Source organism: Pogoniulus pusillus, chromosome 25 (assembly GCF_015220805.1).
Source record: "Pogoniulus pusillus isolate bPogPus1 chromosome 25, bPogPus1.pri, whole genome shotgun sequence".
Classification (NCBI taxonomy): Eukaryota; Metazoa; Chordata; class Aves; order Piciformes; family Lybiidae; genus Pogoniulus; species Pogoniulus pusillus.
The window spans coordinates 13246217-13263242 of record NC_087288.1 but is presented as its reverse complement, the minus strand read 5'-3'; the positions used below and the strand labels follow the sequence as shown (position 1 = coordinate 13263242).

The 17026-nt window shown below is 42.5% G+C and overlaps 1 protein-coding gene across 1 annotated transcript in view; it reads left to right on the top strand.

Annotated features, from left to right (window-relative positions):
- The window catches only part of USH2A (usherin), a 411816-nt gene that overhangs the window by 382617 nt on the left and 12173 nt on the right, over positions 1 to 17026 (top strand). The window contains exons 61-64 of the mRNA XM_064164511.1: positions 967 to 1194; positions 2606 to 4110; positions 5590 to 5911; positions 15526 to 15735. Coding sequence (XP_064020581.1) covers positions 967 to 1194; positions 2606 to 4110; positions 5590 to 5911; positions 15526 to 15735 — 2265 coding nt within the window. The remainder of the gene's footprint in view (positions 1 to 966; positions 1195 to 2605; positions 4111 to 5589; positions 5912 to 15525; positions 15736 to 17026) is intronic.

Sequence of the window (17026 nt, the reverse complement as noted above, 5' to 3'; positions counted from 1 at the left end):
ATCATTTGTCAGAAAAGAATGTTTATAATCTGTACTTGTGGCATCTTCAGATTTAATATTCATAATGGTCATTCAAAGGCTGTGCTATATTTATCTAAAAGACTAACTCATTGTTGTGAGGAAATAACTACTTAAATATTTATGACAGAACTTTTAATATTTAAAAAAAGAGATAAATTAATATTTCTTTAAAATTTGTTTCTGAGTCTGATAGTTTAACAAATGTTTAAATATTAAACAATGGGAAGTGTTAGCATTTAACAACTTAATATGACTTACTGAAACAGGGAAATAGGCTTCAGCCCTTTTTGCCCCATGAAGGAACCTCCTGCACTTCCCTTCTTGAGATGTATGTAATTAGTGTGAAAACACAGCTAAAAAATAAGATTAAATACATCAGTGATGAGCTGAACTCATCACTGCTGAACTGATTCAAAGTAATAGTGTTGCTCTATCACCTTGCTGCCTAGATCTGAATTTGTGCTGAAGGCTCTCTTTGCCTCATGTCCAAGTGGTTTCAGGGCTAGGTCAGATGCTGTTTCAGGTGAGCTGCATAAAGCTGTGACTTGCAGTGCCAGTGGCTGCTTCTGACTGTGACTGAGGTCCTTCAGTCTGCATTCACTTGCATGCTGTTGTGCTGGGCTGTGGTCTCACATGGTGGTGGGTCAGCCCTGGCCCTCTCACTCCTGATAGAGCCCAGTGGCTAACTGAGATTTGGGCTGTGCAGGATTCCCCAGGAGTCAGTTCCGAAGGCTCTAGCACAATGACAGATACTTTTTTAAAGCCAAAGAGTTTCTTTTTGAATTTCACCTATCAAAACCCACCAAAATATCCTGGTGACCAGATGGGGTATTCTGCAAAGGGGTCAGAAGCAACACGGAGCTGAAACCTCATTTTCCAAGTGACATAAACCACAGATGCTGATTACTTTTTTAACTAACTCAAACATCTGTATTCTTGCTTTAGGGAACAAAGCATCAGGCTCATTTATTTGGATTGAAACCTTTCACAACATATCATATTCATGTCATCGCTGTAAACAATGCCGGACAGGTTTCAAGCCCCTGGACATCTGTGCGCACATTGGAAGCTTCACCCAGTGGCCTGAGCAACTTCACTGTGGAGAAGAAAGAAAATGGCAGGGCTCTGCTGCTGAAATGGTCAGAACCCTCCCAGCCCAATGGTGTGATTAAGGTAATCTTCATCTTGACACTTTGCTTGACCAAAAATGAGAATGGAAGTGCTGAGTATCAAATTAAAACATCAAATACTTTAAGACCAAAATTCTATGTAAGCACGAGGCACTCTGTGACTGCTCGCTGCTTGTGGTTGTATTTTAAATGAGTATTCGCATTCCTGTGCCATAAAAATATTCATTTACATTGAAATAAATTGTTCATTTAATGTATAGAAAGGTTTGCATGACAGCTCATCATTATACTTGGTGTAGCTTAGACATTGCCAGGATGTGTTTCTTAGAAACCTGGGTTTGACAAAATGTTCTGAAATTTGGGACTTCTTTAAGATCAGTGGTTTCAACTGGGAGTGCTGGTGGGTAACAAGTTCACTATGGGACAGCAGTGTGGCCAAGAAGGCCAATGGGATCTTGGGGTGTGTTAAGAGTGTATCCAGTAGATCAAGGGAGATTCTCCTTCCCCTCTACTCTGCCATGGTGAGACCTCATTTTAAATACTGCATTCAGTTTTAGGCTCCCCAGTTTAATATGGACAGGGATCTGCTGGAGAGGGTTCACGGGAGAGCTATGAGGATGATTAGAGGGGACTGAAGGGCATGGCTTATGAGGAGAGGCTGGGGGACCTGGGGCTGTTTAGTCTGGAGAAGACTGAGAGGGGATTTAATAAATGTTTATAAATACCTGAAGTTGGTCAGGAGTGGGGGGACAGGCTCTGCTCACTTGCTCCCTGAGATCGGACAAAGAGCAATGGATGTAAGTTGCAGCACAGGAGATTCCACCTCAACACAAGGAGGAACTTCTTGAGTGTAAGGGCCACAGAGCACTGGTGCAGGCTCTCCAGAGAGGTTGTGGAATCTCCTTCTCTGGAGTCTTTCAAGGCCTGTCAGGATGTGTTCCTCTGTGATCTGTGCTAGATTGTGTGGTCCTGCTGTGGCAGGGGGGTTGGACTCAATGATGTCCTTGGGTCCCTTCCAACCCCTAATATCCTGTGAACTGAGTGTAGACCTTTTGCCTACACCTTTACTGGCAAAGTTTGCAGTGAGAGTGGTTCATTTGGAGTTTTTTCTTAAGCAATTATCTCTAGGGTTAGTTTGCAAAAAGCTTTGTGCTAGCCTGTGAGAGCCTTGCCTTGAAGCTTGATAACAAACAATATAGTGAAAACTGTCACTAAGTGATTTATTACTGCACCCAAAATGGAAAAAAAAAGTCATGAAAACTGGATGAAAACATTCCTTTTCTGTCAATGATCTGTTTGTGTGCTGATTGTTACTATTATGGAATTAAGTTTCGTCAGTTAAAAATAATCTGTTGCCCAGATTAAGGTCTCAACCACTTGTTACTGACAAAAAACTTGTCATGAGTCTGTTTTTTTGGGAGGTTTTATCCACTTTTTCTTTCTTTATTCTCCAGACCTACAATATTTTCAGTGATGACAACTTGGAGTACAGTGGTTTGTCTCGCCAGTTCCTCTTCAGGCGCCTTGAGCCATACACTCTCTATACGCTCATCCTGGAGGCTTGCAATGCAGCAGGCTGCACTCGCTCTCCGCCCCAGCCAATCCGAACAGATGAAGCACCACCAGTGTCTCAGGTGGCACCTGTAATCCGGGCAGTGAACGCCACCAATGTTGAGCTGAACTGGTTGCAGCCAATTAATCCAAACGGGAAAATAATTCGCTATGAAGTTATTCACAGGTGCGCAGAAGAAAATGCTGCAACAACGGAAGACGGGAAAATTGTTTTCACTGAATATAACACTGAAAGTATTACATTCACATACAATGATAAAGGGTTACAGCCATGGACAAGGTATGACTATAAAATACGCACCTGGAATGCGGCAGGCTATGCTGACAGCTCTTGGACAGCTGCAAAGACTAGTCAAACTGCCCCAAAAGGTCTTGCCATCCCCAGGTTATCCTTGGTGTCTGTTAACCCCCAGAAAGTGCTCATCTCATGGTCTTCCCCAACACAGCCCAATGGTATTCTTCAGTCGTACAGGCTCGTAAAGAATGATGTTCTCTATCCATTCAGCTTTGATGCTGCTACTTTCAACTACACAGATGAAGACTTACTACCCTATTCAGTCTACAGCTATGCAATAGTTGCTTGTACAATGGGAGGCTGCTCTACCAGTGAACCAGCTGCCATACGAACACTCGAAGCAGCTCCTGCCTTAGTGGAGCCACCCTCTCTGCAGGCTGTCAGTGCTACTCAAATTAATGCATCTTGGGCACCTCCCCAAATACAAAATGGAGATATTACCAAGTACATCTTGAAACTAAACAATGAAGAGTATTATCCTGGCAAAAGTTTGAAAATGTTGGTTTCTAATCTCCAGCCTTACACACAGTATGATTTTGCACTGGTTGCCTGTACTGCAGGGGGCTGCACATCTAGCATATCCCAGTCAGTGAGGACCATGGAGGCTCCACCGCTAAATATGGACGCTCCCAAGCTGCTTGTTATGGGCTCAGAGTCAATTGAAATCACGTGGAAACTTCCAGCTAACCCCAACGGTAAAATTACGAGCTATGAGCTGAGGAGGGATGGTGTACTTGTTTATTCAGGTCTGGAAACTCGGTATCTTGATTTCACCCTGATGCCAGGCATGGAGTACAGCTACACTGTCACTGCAAACAACAGTCAAGGGAGTGTGACCAGCCCATCAGCTCTGATAAAAACTAACCCCTCTGCGCCATCTGGGATGTTGCCTCCTAGGTTGCAGGCATGGTCTTCCAAGGAGATTTTGGTGGCCTGGGATGCTCCTATCAAAGTAAATGGTGACATTAGAAATTACACAATCTCAATCCACAAGCCTGCTGAAATAGGAAAGAAAACTGTTGACTTTGATGCATCTCATGTTTCCTTTCTGAGACGGTCATACATAGTGGGAGACCTACAGCCCTACAGTAGGTAAGTCTGGAAGATCTCATTTGTTGGATGAGTGCTGCAAAGTGGGTGCCAGACAGCTTCACCATCTTGATTAAACAGATAGAGCCATGGTCTTTTGGTTCCTAAAAGGGAGATGAGAAAACCAAGATTTTTACATTTTGTTCATTTCTATTGACACCAACTACACATCCCCTTGACAAGTGCATAGCATTGGGTTAGGCTGTAATTAATGTGAGGAGTAAGTCAGCACCCTTTTAGAAACTCCAAAACTGGCAGTCTTGGGCTTGAGCATTTTTGCAGGTTGGCTTCATTCAAGAGTACAGTTTCACTTGAGAAAGTTTGGCATGAGGAGACCAGAGATCTCTTAGCCCATTCATAACGTGTCTGTGACTGTTTAAGAGTTCCCTGCCCCCCTCTCCCATATGAAATCACCCAGACTAGACTCAGACAGATGGAAATTAAGGAATAAAGCTTTATATTCACAGCTTAGCACAATATACAAGCAGATATTTACAATATTTACAGCTACAGACAGAAATATACAAGCTAAAGAGTAATACAGAAACACAACAGCCCTCCCTTCCACCCCTCTACCTTATCCCAAAGTTTGCCTTATGTGCAAGGTGAGGGAGGATCGGCAAGGGGAGTTAGAAAGCAAAAGGATTAGTTACACAGAAGCAGCTCAGGGAGAAAAGTACAGGCACCAACTGCAACAGAAACACACACACACTCTGACTCTCCCGCTGTGTCTTATCTATGTTTTGTGTTCTTGTTTTGATACATCTCAGCAAGCCTATGAGTGCAGCAGGCACCACCATTGTTTCCTTTTCACAGCCCAAAATCTATTTTTTCTCATTAAAATATTCCAGTTAGCCTCAAACTAGCACAATGCCTACGCAAAAATCAGTAGCCTCTTGGCAGGAACATGGTCACAACTTGTGTTGTAAGCAAGTGGCTTGTGTTTAAGTGAAAGCTAAAAACCTAACAGAGATGATTTAACTGCTACAAAGGGAGATAACTTGAAACTGAAGATATTAATCTTCCCCACTGCTTCTCGATTATTTATCTGACCTTTCCATATATATTTGTGTAGTATAATTTGTGTATGTTACATGGTTGATAAGTTTGTCTGCTATTTACATATAACTAATTTACATCCAAAGAGAGCATAGTAATATTTATAGCTCTCAAATTATATCCAAACCATCTCTTACAATGAATCATCATCATTTTGATTCATAGCATCAAAATGATTTTGGTCATTTGCCTCCTGCAGATGTTAAATTTGCTCTGGAAAAAAAAAAGAGAAAAAGAAAAGCTAGAAGACTCTGTTCTTCCTTTTTCAGCCTTGCTACACAAGGCACAGCATGTAATCTAGGTGTTCATCCAAATTGTTCACTTAGTAAAAATGCTAAAGACCAAGAGAAATGCTCCAGAGCTCATGCCCAGTCTGTATGTGCAGTGTTTTAACCACTTTGTTCCTGATTTGTGATCCCAAAGGTATGAAGTGCAGCTCCAAGCTTGCACGGAGCTGGGTTGTGCCTCCAGTGAGTGGGCATCGGTGCAGACGCTGGAGGCACCCCCGGTAGCACAGCCAGCCCCTCTCATAGAAATACAGACAACAGCTGAGGGCTTCCAGCTGACTTCTTCCATCCTGTGGACTGGCCCACAGCAGCCAAATGGGAAGATTTTATACTATGAACTTTACAGAAGGAGGATGGCTCAAGCCCACGTGAATTTAGACCTTGCGCTTGTTTACAATGGTTCTTCAACCTCGTTCAAAGATGACGACTTGCTGCCGTACACAGAATATGAATACCAGGTGAGAATCAAAGCCATTTGGCACCTCTGATTATGATTTCAACACACTTTGAGAACCTTACTTTACACTCAGAACAAACATACACCTTTCAGTTCTAATGTTAATAGTATTGTGGTACCTGAAGTTTTACTGTTAGTGTATTTTAAGTTGTTGAGAAGCTGAAACTAAATTTATAGAAGCAACATACTCACTTAGTATTCACTTCTCTGAAGTTTAATCTTAACTACTTGTGTTTCTTGTATGTTAAATATTTGTGTACCCTCGAGGTTTTTCATGGCTCTACTATTATGTGAGCAGTGTGAAACTCTACTTCTTAAAGGCAGTTTAATTTCGTATGTTTTTCTTTTCTTTTTCCATCCTCTCCCAATATATTATTAAGTATTTTTTACTTTACGATATTGAAGTAGTTTACATCAAGAGGGGCTGGGGTTGTTTTCTCTTTAAACATTCTCATCTGCACCAGCTTTGAGTTGAGTCAGAAGCAGGTTTGGGGGAAGTTGGTATTACAGAGACTTTCTTGAGCCAAAGTTTTTAATTATCAGTGACGGATGACAAAGAAAGCCTCTTGACCAGATTTACCATGCTCTATTCAAGACTGCTTTTTGTCTTGTTTCTACTTTGTAGTCAGACTGAGCTGTTGACTGGGACATTAAATATTTTTGTTTTCTCTTCAATGATTGCTATTTAATTCACCCTGAGACTTTTTTTGCATGCGCCCATTTGTCACTTGCAGCAGTCCTCTGGGATCTATTCAGAGCCCCTCCATTGTTGACAATTTATATCTTGCCTGTGAGACAAGTTATTTGTAAGTATAAGGCTTGGCTTTTGCTATTATGCTGATGAAACCCAGATTTATATTTCACTTAAACTGGATATTGATTCTGCTGCCTCTGCATTTGGGTCTTGTTTTCTGGACATAAAACTTTAAATGCAACTGAATTTCCTCCAGTGGAATGCAGATAAAATGAAAGTGCTGCGATGGGACTCCCCAGCCTTTGGAGGTATTGAGATTTAGTTCAATGAACCCTGACAGCTGCTTTGGATCTGAATTTGGGAGTTTAGAGTTTGGTCATTTTGGAGTCCTTTGATGGAAACTTCAACTGAATATTTAGGCCTTGTAAGACTAGACACGAAAGTTGTGCTTTCAGAAATGATGAAGTGACTTTAGAAGCTCTTGCTGGTCAAAGGGACTGTGCCTGCTAAATGCTTAGGTCACTGTTTTTCAAGGAAACACTTCTATTCTCTAAGGGACAGATCTGCATATGCATACTGACACCTGCTAGGTTTCAGTGGGTGTTTTTTAGGGGTCATTAAAGATGCCTACTGTGCTGTACTTGGAAATAATCACTGAGATCTTCAACGTTTTCTGCATCTATTTGTGCAGTTAGATATTTGATTTTTCTAGAGCATCTGGCTTTTTAATTATTTGTTGGAATGTTGCCTGAGATAGTCAGCTGTATTAAACAGATGCAATTGTATGAGCCTATGAAAAGAACAACCTGACTTAAACAAACTATATGACTCATGAGGCCTAATGAGTTTGCAAGTATAATCTTATGATTCCTGGAATATGTCTGAAACAGTCTGTAGGCCCTTATCAGGACGGTGTGCAGTGTTGCCATATAGCATCCTATAGAGTCAGACCTGGTTTTCTCTGCTAAAGGAAAGCCCTTTTGAACAGAGACTTGTGACATTTAGTGCCATTTGCAAAGCAGAGCTGTTAGAGTATGGTGTGATTTCCACGCGAGTGCAATGTCACTCCTCCTCAATTGCACTTAATTGTGTACTTAAGACTGCTTCTTTAGATTAATAGCTTAATGCCTTCCTGATTTAGAACATATCCGTATTTCCATTTGGCAGGCACAGAACATGTAAAAGACAGAAAAGTAGGATTGTCCTTTTTAGGAATGTTTTATGGCTCCCTGCAGAGGTTTATTCTCCAGGAGAGCTATCCAGTGCACCAAGACAGGATATGCAGCACTAAAGCTGCCTGCCTCCAAGCACTGTAGAAGACAGAGCATCCCTCTTGCTTGTAAAGTATGCTTCTCACACTCCCCTTACTGCAGCCAAGTGAAGGATCTAGAAGGTACCCCAAGATTTACCAGAGGAAGTATGTTTTGGGTCCTCTAAAAGAGAGAACAAATCTGACTTTGGAGAGAGAAGGCTAAAAAATGGGTGCAAAGTCCTGAAGTTTAAGGGGAAGACCAACTGCATAGAGTGTGACTATGTCACCTTTCTTGGTTGCTTTTCAGAGATGACAAGAATGACACTTGGTTTACCAATCTGGCTGTCAGATCACTGGCTGAGCTCCAGTGTTTGCTGCATAGTTACTGACAAACAGCTCAGTGAGTTCTGCAGCTTAAAATGGGTGAAACTGGTTTGCTGACTGGCCGGTGATACACAGTCACTCGTTTGTAATATCCCTCGTATCTGTCTCTTTTTTATGGTTTTAAATCACTATTTCCTCCTGTCTGCCTGACAGAAAGAAGCACTACAAAGTGGTGACATAAAATAAAGCGTAGTTAGTTCTTTTTTTTCACCCCCTGCTTGTGTGCTTTCCCTCCAGAAGAGGATTTTTTCCTCACAAGGTTCATTTTGCTCCTTGCTTAGGAGCAAAGAGAGTTTCTCATACTACACCTCTATTAGGCTACTGAGCTTGACCTCAGCTTCTGAAAATAAAAGCAGGCAGAACTATACTGTTTCAATGATGCCTACTCTAAATACCCTCTTGTGGAACAAGATGCTTCCTTTCCCTTAGTAGAGGTTACACAGTCAGGAGAAGGCCATTTGAAACCTCATCATCTTGATCATTAAGCCTCACTTCAGGCTTCAGACACTGTGTTTCTGTTGTCAAGACTCCCCCCAAATTCAAGTGTCTAAAAAGTGCTTTGATGCAACAAACCTTGATTTTTGTTCATTAAACTGAATAGGGATATTAGGCTTACATTTGTTAGCTTCCAGAATTACCAGTGAGACCTGCAGCACCCATCTTGTGATTCTGGCATATTCAGAGCCACGGCAAGCTATCCTTTAAAAAGACATTAGTGTGAGTACCAAGGGAAAATATACTCCAGGGCTATAGATGACTTGATATGATTTCCTTGATTGTATCTTTTTATTTATGAGGCTTAATTTATGACTGCTGAAAAGCAAACTAAAATGAGTGATGACTAACTACAGCCAAAGTAATAAATCAGAAGCAGAGAAAGAAGTGGTGATTTTGATCGAATCTATTGAATTAGCTGTTGCCCTTAGCCATTACAGGTATTGGAAAGACCTTTTAATATCTGCTTATCTCTCTCATGGGAACTTGGTAACTATCTCATTATATACCCATAGGAAACAAATTATTTAATTGTCTACCTTTTAGAGTTAAACCTATTTACATCTGTCATTAATTACTGGTGTTATACTGTGTTATATGAAATGAGCTTCCTTTAGAATTCAGTAGTTTTGTTTAAGTCCTGAAGTGTTTGCCTGTTGTCTTTCCATTTTCCTTCTCCACAATGGATTTAGTACTTTCATTATGAGCATTTGAACAGTGGAGATTAATAGCAATGTTAAGAGGCTCAAATTACCACAGTGCTGGTAGCCTGGACCTAAAATCTATCCCATTATATGTTTATAGCCTCCCTAAGGATGCTATCAGTGTTGAAGACAGAAAAGTATGGATCTGAGGATGGGCAATCAGAAAGCAGACATTTCTTTGCTACCTTTTTGTGCTCCCGATCATGAATGGACATGGTACTTTTTTACCCCCTCGCCTTTGCTCTGTCCCTGCAGACTGCAGCCACTTTTGAAACTTCCTACTTTGGTAATACCTGCCTGACACTGCAGATGTGATTACATTATCCTAATGCTGAATGCTAGATTTCAGTAGACAGGCTTTGTACTGTGAGCTGTGCTGATATTGCATAAGTAACTCCAAATTACCAAGCTGCACGCTGGTCAGTTCTGATGAGAAGATAGACTTGTGAAGAGTGCTGCAGCTCATGGCAAGAGGGAGCTGTGCTGTTTGTCTCCAGTTTTAACCAGCCAAAATTATGGCCTCTTCAATTTTCTTGCAGACTGCTGTTTGAACACAACTGAAAATTGGGTGCTGTGTTTCTGAAATTACTGATGTCATATTTTATATACTCCTAAAATATCTTGCAGTCTTGGAGGAAAATTACACTGTGAAAACTCTGCATTTATTTAAGTTTAGAGTTAGAATTGAACAAATTTAAGTCAAGAAACCCAAAGCAAGTCTCAAAGTATTGCTGTGGTTTTGTGACCTCTGTGCAACAGCTCTAGAAAAAGTTGTATGAACTCCTCTCTGCTACTTTTTGTCTCTCCTGACATGCACTGAATGGTGCCAGCATTGAATCCTTTTTGGAAAGATGTGTGCAGTCCTTAAGGGCAGAGACTCAAGTTGTACCTGATACTTAAGTATGTGCATGAGTGACAGGGCTAGCTTGGTCTGACATTGTGGTTCCCTAGATGATACAGCACTACCTAACTGCCTTACAGCTCTAAGCAGTGCTCAAAGCCAATGCTAGATCACAATTTCCTAATGAGGCTACTTTTTTTAATGCAAAAGGTTGGGTTTTGAGTGCCTGCAGGAGCACAGTGCAAGCTAATGCCACACAGAAAGCTGAGATTCTGTATCTCTTAGAATTGTGATTAATTGTGGTGTGAAGTGGTATGATGCAGTGCCTGTAGGACACGGTGGAAGCCAGGAGTTACTGCTGGTGTCAGGTATTTGACACTCTCTCCTTTCTACTGAGTTCCTGCAAACAGGAAATGACCTCCATGCAAAGTAGCAGGAGCTCAGGACCTCTGTCTTCAGACAGGCAAACTGCTGCCAGCCATTCCACTCTTCTGCCTTCTGCTGCTTTGCCACACTTCAGCAGAAGTGAAGATCTCTCCTGTAAGGGAGAGACTGTTGGCTGCCCAAGGCTCCCCTTTCAAGAGTGGAGAGGATTCCCACTTGGGGACTTCCTAGTTGGTCTCTGTGCTTGCAACCTGTCATATCATTTGAGCCAGGTCTCAGATGCAAGTGTTGCGAGCTGGCAGACATTTAACAAACACACAACATTCTCTGCCAAACCACTGCTCAGTCAGCTGCAGTTGTGCTTCTTCACATAATCAACGTCATGTGACAATGGATTGGGGCATTTTGTTTCTTTTGGGGAACTTTTGGCCACGCAGTGAGTTTTCTGACTTAATCCTAGACTATATTTATACTTTGAAGGGACTTAATCTGAGTGCTTTATGTTGGCAGCTTCTTCACCTTCTCTTTTTCTTCATGACAAGGCCATAGTTGATCATTCCTTCTTTTCTTCTAGTACCATTCTTGTGTGACTCCTCAGCTGTGGAAACCTATCCAGCTGTTTAACTTAGTTCCCACTTAGCACCTCCTTTATGGAATAAATGCCTTCATGTATTAGGTCAATTTGATGAAAGAAAAGCCTCTTTCTTACTTCAAACCATTGACTCCTCGGTAAACACCTAGGGGTTTAAGAGTACTGCAGTAGAGATGTATTTAGTCATCTAATGGGCTTATTCCACTGACATTATCTACGAATCTATAGTGGGTGTTTTGCTCTGATGCCCAAAGGCCATTAAGATTTTGTTGCCCTTTATGGAAGGAGCTTTACTAAGCTTGAACAGACCAGGTTTACCGTGGCAAGGCTGTGGTCATCTTCTCAACACTTTTTTTCCTGCTCTTTATAGGTTTTTCCCCCCTTCTTGCTGTGATGATGAACCTTGCAGTTGTTCTGTGATCTTCTTGAGCAACAGCTGGTCACTGGTTTCTTCCAGGAACAGAGATCTGAGAAGGTTCATTTGAGATGGAAAAAAAAGAAAAAGAAAAAGCTCAGTTACCTGTAACTGGAATTCTTCAGTCCTCCAGATATAGAGTCTCTGGAGAGATTTCCCTCCTCTCTCTCTCTTTGGCTTCACTTCAAAGTGCAGTCTGGGCCAGGGGCCAGGGGATGGATAAAGCATTTTAAATAGCAACCTGTGTAGCCGATTTTGGAGCCCTCTTCTGGATGTTTCGGGGCAGTGCAACCATTAGCACTGCGTCTTTTGGCAGGGTGCTGAGCCACGCACCATGATGTCAGACTTAATGTTGTTGGAGGCAGCATAATTGGAAAGTCGATTTGCAACAAACTTTTGTTGGCTCTCTGCTGTCTGTGTTTTGCCATGGTTTTGTGATGGCTTTGCCCCACACTCCTCTCTTTTATAATCTTCTTGATTTGTGGGCAGCTGGTAATGCTGCTGCTTGTTGGCTTCTTGACATGTCTTTGTGAATACAGGTAAGGTTTTTGTAATTTTGGGTGCTGGTTACATCACATAAGGACTTTCTGTGAGCCCCAAAAGCTTTTTATAAAAGACTAAGCCATGACAAGAGGACACAGCCTCAAGCTGCAGCAGAGCAGGTTCAGGCAGGATGTTAAGAAGAAGTTCTTCACAGAAAGAGTGAATGGCATTGGAATGGGCTGCCCAGGGAGGTGGTAGAGTCACCATCCCTGGAGTTGTTTAAAAGGAGGCTGGGGTGCCATGGTTCAGTTAATTAGAAGGGCTGGGTGATAGGTTGGACTTGATCTCAAAGGTCTTTTCCAACCTGGTTAATTCTGTGACATATCGGTTTAGCCAGGCTAGCCAAGTAACAGCTTTCATCTGCAACCATTTTGTGGTGACTTTTTGAGGAGTCATGACCAAACCTCTTATTCTAATAGGCACTTCTCATTGTGGTTTCTCTTGCCATGCTGTTCCACTTCTTTGTTCAAACAAGTGGCTGAATATCAGCATTTTCATCTGCAATGAGTTCTGGGCACTAGGTCTTCAAATGCCAACCAGGATTTACTTGGGCAGTGATTCTTAAAGGGAAATATTTTTATGCCTATCCATCCTTATACAGATGGTTGAGCAGAAGCTGAGGGAGTCGAGGGAATCCAGCTTAGGTCAGTGTAATCCTGAATGTAGATCCTCAGAAGTCCTGCTTAGCTGTCACAGCTGTCTCAGAAGCTGGTGTTAGAGAGTTTCACAGACTATACATCGAGGTTTTCTGCTGGAAACATGTCTTGGCAGGGCTGAGTAGCTGGTGTCTGTCTAGAAGACATGCTCAGGCAATACTTGTCTGTCAAGTATGTGGCCATGCATGTGGCCATGACCTCAGCATTTTTTCAAGAAGGACACTCATGTGACTCCTGGGGGATGGCCCACAAGCTCTGCTGCCCTCGAGGTCCCTAGGGATGGGCTAAGCTGAGAAGCCACATCTGGTCCTGCTTGCCTGTGCTCTGCCCAGCTAGCCTTGTTTTCATTGTGTTCATTCAAAGTGAAACAGCCCTGAAGGCAGCACTGAGAGCACCCCAAGTGAAAAGATGGGTCACCTGCTTGTGCACTCCTAATCTGCAGAGTGACAGGCTTGACTGCCTCCACTGAATCATGTGGGTCAACCTCCTGCAGGAATCCTCTAAGCACTCATCACTAATATGAGAGGCCATGAGCATCCTCTTTTTTCCCTTGTCCTAAAACTAGTTTAATGAAAGAGCCCTTGTTTCTCTGAAATGAGGCTTGCTTTCTAAAACACAAGGTGTAGCCACCTATAATAGGAGAGAGATCTGTGGAAGTAGATGTTCTCATCCAACTCTGAGACATCTATTTCCCAATTGAAATGCATCCCTCTTTCCTCCAAAACTCCTGGAAGGTCCCATTCTGAGAGTGAATTCCTGTGCTACACAGGAAGCCTCTGTTCCTAACTGATCACCTCTAGATTAGCTGTGGGCATCTTACTTGGCAGGTCAGGTCTGACACTGTTACGCTCTGTGCTCATTAAGGGCACAGCCTGGATATAACTGGAGCGTTTGAGCTCCAGTTAGTGTTAGTTTGATGCCAGTGGCACACTCAGGGCTGCTTTTTCCATGTGTGGCTTATTCTTTCCACAAAGAAATATGCCCTTTGAAATGAATGACTGTGGATATGTCTTTGTAGCAGCTGGAACAGAACTGAGAGAAAGGGTTTGACCTACTGCAGTGAAGTGAATGGAGTTTGACTCTATGAAAAGTTCACAACAGAGATATATTAGTGATTTCACTGAAAAGGAAGTGCTTTGGCTGAGCTTTGTATCATAGGGCATCATCTCTACTTCTGTAGGGTTTGATTGGATAGTGCTGTATGTAACTGATGGAATCAGGCAGGAACTTTGGGTTTGCAATTGGCAGGATTACAGTCTTCAAAACCACTGTGATGGTTTGGGGGCCTTTTTCCTTTCACAGTCTCTTTGTGGAGTGTTCTGTAATCTTGGAACTCAGTATTGCAAGTTGGAAGGACTCCAGGGTCAGTTTTTAAGATCTCTTCTTTCTAAACCTCCTCTTTTTCACTAAGGCACAGTCCCCATGTCTACTTCTCCAGGACCTCTGCCCATAGCGGATCACATAAGAATATGTTTTACTGTAGTTAGAACCCCTCGACATGAAAGCTTACTAAGGAATACTTAGACTAAAAATCACTCAGTCCTCTTGTATTGCCATTTAGATCTATCATTCTGATTGATCACTGTGTGGTTGGCTAATATTGAGCCTAATTTAACCCTATACACTCATGCATCCATCTATTCTGTCTATTGTACCTGACATTCTACAAATTACTTACTCATGCAAATGATGACCTAAGGCAACCTTTTATGATATTCGTGTTTAATTATACAAATGCTTTTTGATAAATAAGATTACACATCCTTCCATATGTTTATTCACTCCTTGATGAAAGCAAAATTTAATTTTCATGCAGATTTTGTTGGAGAGTGTGCTTAATAAGTGCTGAGTTTTATGTAGTCTGCAGATCGCTCTGGTTTTGGGAAGCTGACAAAATCAGTAGGCATAGTTCATAGAGACATGTGGGTTTTAATCAGGCCTAATTCAAGCTGCTATGTTTTGAAACCTTGGAGCTGAAGCCATTGCCTTTGTGCTCATGCAATAAAGCAAATGTTGTTGTGAAAATAAATGAGAGATGCTGACTTAAATGTGCATTTCAGTAGGCTTTATTTATCTTATGGCTTACTGAAAATGTTGCCAAGTGACTGATACATTAATACTTTCAAGAGAGAAATGCTTCTGTAAAACTTTCCAGTTTTAAAAGATAACTACAGTTTGGCTTTTGCTAGTCACTCAAGGTGGATGTTACTTAGTGCCAGGCTGAATGCAGTGGGGCTGCTTGCGTGCATGAAGACAGTGTGTTAATAGGAGAAATTGTCAGGACTGGATGTCAGTGTTTTTGTTCAGATATGCTTATCAGTGCTGCTCACCGCTTCTCAAGGAATCCTACAGCACAGGTAGTGGTAGGAATTCAGGGTGAGGATCAGCTATGAAGGGCGCACACAAACACACACTGCCTGAGTCAGGAAATCTTCTTTCACCTAAATACAGCAATGGGGAATATTCTGGAAGGAAGTCACTTAGTCAACACAGGCATTGGGTGGCAGTCAGGGAATGGTTTACATGGGTGTCATTACTCTGCTTTTTTGTCAGTGTTGGTACAGCTGCAGTAGCATCCTTGGCTAACCATGGATGCTTTGTGGGCTTGAGTCCTTCACTAACAGTTTCTCTGTTCCTTCTTTTTGTGTGCTGCAGGTGTGGTCTGTAAACTCAGCAGGCCGGACAGCAAGCAGCTGGTCCCGCTGCCGAACAGGCCCTGCCCCTCCCGAGGGCCTGGGAGCTCCTCTCTTCGACAGGGTAGCATCCACAGTGGCCGTGGTGAACATCAGACCCCCTCTTAAGCCAAATGGGGTGGTCAGCATCTACAGATTGTTTTCAAATGATAGCAGAGGGGCCGATGTGGTGGTGAGTATTGTCGATGCTGTTTCTGTACTTCCACTTGGGTTTGTGTTTCCCAGCTTTAACAGTTTTGTTTTTACAAGCTGCTGCTGTTGATTTGCAGACTGCCTTCCTCTCCTGTGCTCCCATTGTTAACTTTCTTCTTCTGTGATGCTTTCCCTTGGCCAAAGCGGCACCAGGACTTTCACTCCTCTCATCATTAGACACTTCTGATGTAGTGATGTGCTGTGACAATGTGACAGGCATCAGTATTGTTCAAGGGCAGCTAGCCATCCAAGTGAAATGCTTTCAAACAGCTCCCTCCAGTCCAAATGGTGCAGTTGGAAACTGCAGCTGTTAGGAAATGGCTGTGTGCTTTGGATAGCCTGTGGATTTGAAGCTCACATTAAAGTGCTGTGCCTGAGCTTTCCTTAGAAACTTTCTTGTTGGTAGGAAGCATTTAATGGTGAAGCACTAAACAATAGTGCAAGTAGCCAAGCAACTTTTACTGTTGATGTCTTAGCCAAAGCACCATTAGGTGTCTAGAAATGACCAATCTCAATTAAGGAAACCTGTGGGGCTTCATAAGAGTCATAAACCAGGGAGAGGCTAAGTCTGGAAGGTATTTGAAACAGCTAACACCAAATCAGTGCAAAACACTTGAATCCTCTTTTTGTCTAACACTATCTGTTTGATAGTTGTATGGGATTTTTTCCATTAGCCCATGTTGCTCAGCTTGGAAGTGCTAGGGACACATTCCCAGGTCATCAATCCTCTTCATGAGCTTAAGCTGCCTACTGACTGCACATTACACAGGTATTCCTTCCAGTGCAATTGGCTGTGGCCATGTCTGAGTCGGCCAGTTCATCTCGTTGAGGCATGAATGCATTTCCATCCCCCCACACCATCATGCTGCTGGCTCATCTCTGGCTCTGCCATCAAGAAGTACCAAGTGCTTTGCTTTGCTTGCTTGACTCTCCTTCCTACTTTTTGCTGCACCCTGATAAATCATATGCTGCCAGGTGGGAACAGATGTTGCCTCTCATTGGTGTTTTCTACATCCTTTTGTCTCTTTGGCTTAAGAAGCTATACCAGCAACAAGGTAAAGTGGCAGTTCCTGTGAGCAGTTTTAGAACGAGGGCAGTGCATCCTTTACTAGAATGCCAGGTCTCCCTAGCTGAACATAAGAGAGTTTGCTAATGGGCTTGTCCAACACCACTGCCGTTTGAATGTCTAGCAGCATCATACTGGCCTTCAACTTAAAGGTGCCTACCAGTGAGCACATTCTTCTGTGTATGAGCAAGCTGACTCACTACAC